At 40.5% G+C, this 1,087-nt stretch overlaps 1 protein-coding gene across 1 annotated transcript in view; it reads right to left on the bottom strand.

Moving 5' to 3' along the window:
* LOC101859917 (glutamate receptor ionotropic, kainate 5) overlaps positions 1-898 on the bottom strand; it is a 13,908-nt gene extending 13,010 nt beyond the window's left edge. The window contains exon 1 of the mRNA XM_013079949.2: positions 665-898. Coding sequence (XP_012935403.2) covers positions 665-871 — 207 coding nt within the window. The 5' untranslated portion in view covers positions 872-898. The remainder of the gene's footprint in view (positions 1-664) is intronic.
* Between the last annotated feature and the right edge of the window lie 189 nt (positions 899-1,087).

Raw genomic sequence — 1,087 nt, 5'->3', positions numbered from 1 at the left:
AGAGAGAGAGAGAGAGAGAGAGAGAGAGAGAGAGAGAGAGAGAGAGAGAGAATATACACTAATGAACTGGTTGTCATCCCACGAACATGACCCTGTAAACTCCCCCGTCAGAGATCAATAAACGTCCATTCATTCATTCATTACAATTCGTTGGCGTACTAATGCTGCAGCAATGTATTAGATTCAAAGACATGATTAGCGACTCAAGAATGTAATTGACGATCGTATCTTATCATCAAATAAATTGTCTTTTCATTGCAACATTTAGGCGTGTATCTACTACTCTTACCTCAGAATTAAAAGTTCTATCTGCTCAGTGCCTTTTTTTTTTTTTTAAAGAAATCTGAAAAAAAAATTTAAGTTAAGTTTCACAATATGTCTAGTTTTTCGAATGCAATTCTTCAAATATCTTGATAACGACCAACTCCGGATATTCTTACAATTTAGATAGAGCTGACAGAGCATTTGCTTTCTGACTTCATTGTCTTAGTAACTCAAAAGGGCCGAAAATCTCAGATAGAACTTTGTAATTCTGAGGTAGCTTACGTATAATTATATGTGAAGTACATTCTCTTGTCTCCCCCGGGACCGATAAGATTATTTTGTCAACCCTCCTCATAAAAAGATGAGGGTTTTGAACTGAAAGTACGTACGAGCTTCTCACCTTACGTAACGGTCTTTCCATCGCGTGTGCCTCTGTCTGGTCCACGGTGCCTGCCTCATCGCATGTGCTGACGTAACGCGGTACTGGGCTCTGAAAGGCTTCCTGTGTCTCCTCGTCAAGGGAGACATTCACATGTTCCACTAGTGTCGCAGCCACCTCATAAAACTTTCTCTGATAATTGAATGCGTTGATAGTTTTTAATATCATAATCGCTTGTAATGACTGTAAATTCAATGTTTTACGCCCCCATCAACATGATTTAGATCATTTATTCAAGAGACGGTTTGCTTTCACCCTGCCTGTCACGGCCAACCCAGGGTCAGGTAAAAGACAGTATAAATGTCAGAAAGACGGAGATGATGAAATTTATCTCGAGAGGAAATCAAACACCCCCCCCCCTCACACACACACGGCACGCATGCC

This window comes from Aplysia californica, unplaced genomic scaffold, assembly GCF_000002075.1.
Source record: "Aplysia californica isolate F4 #8 unplaced genomic scaffold, AplCal3.0 scaffold00069, whole genome shotgun sequence".
NCBI lineage: Eukaryota > Metazoa > Mollusca > Gastropoda > Aplysiida > Aplysiidae > Aplysia > Aplysia californica.
Note: the sequence above shows the minus strand (reverse complement) of the source record. Positions and strands in the feature narration are given on the sequence as shown.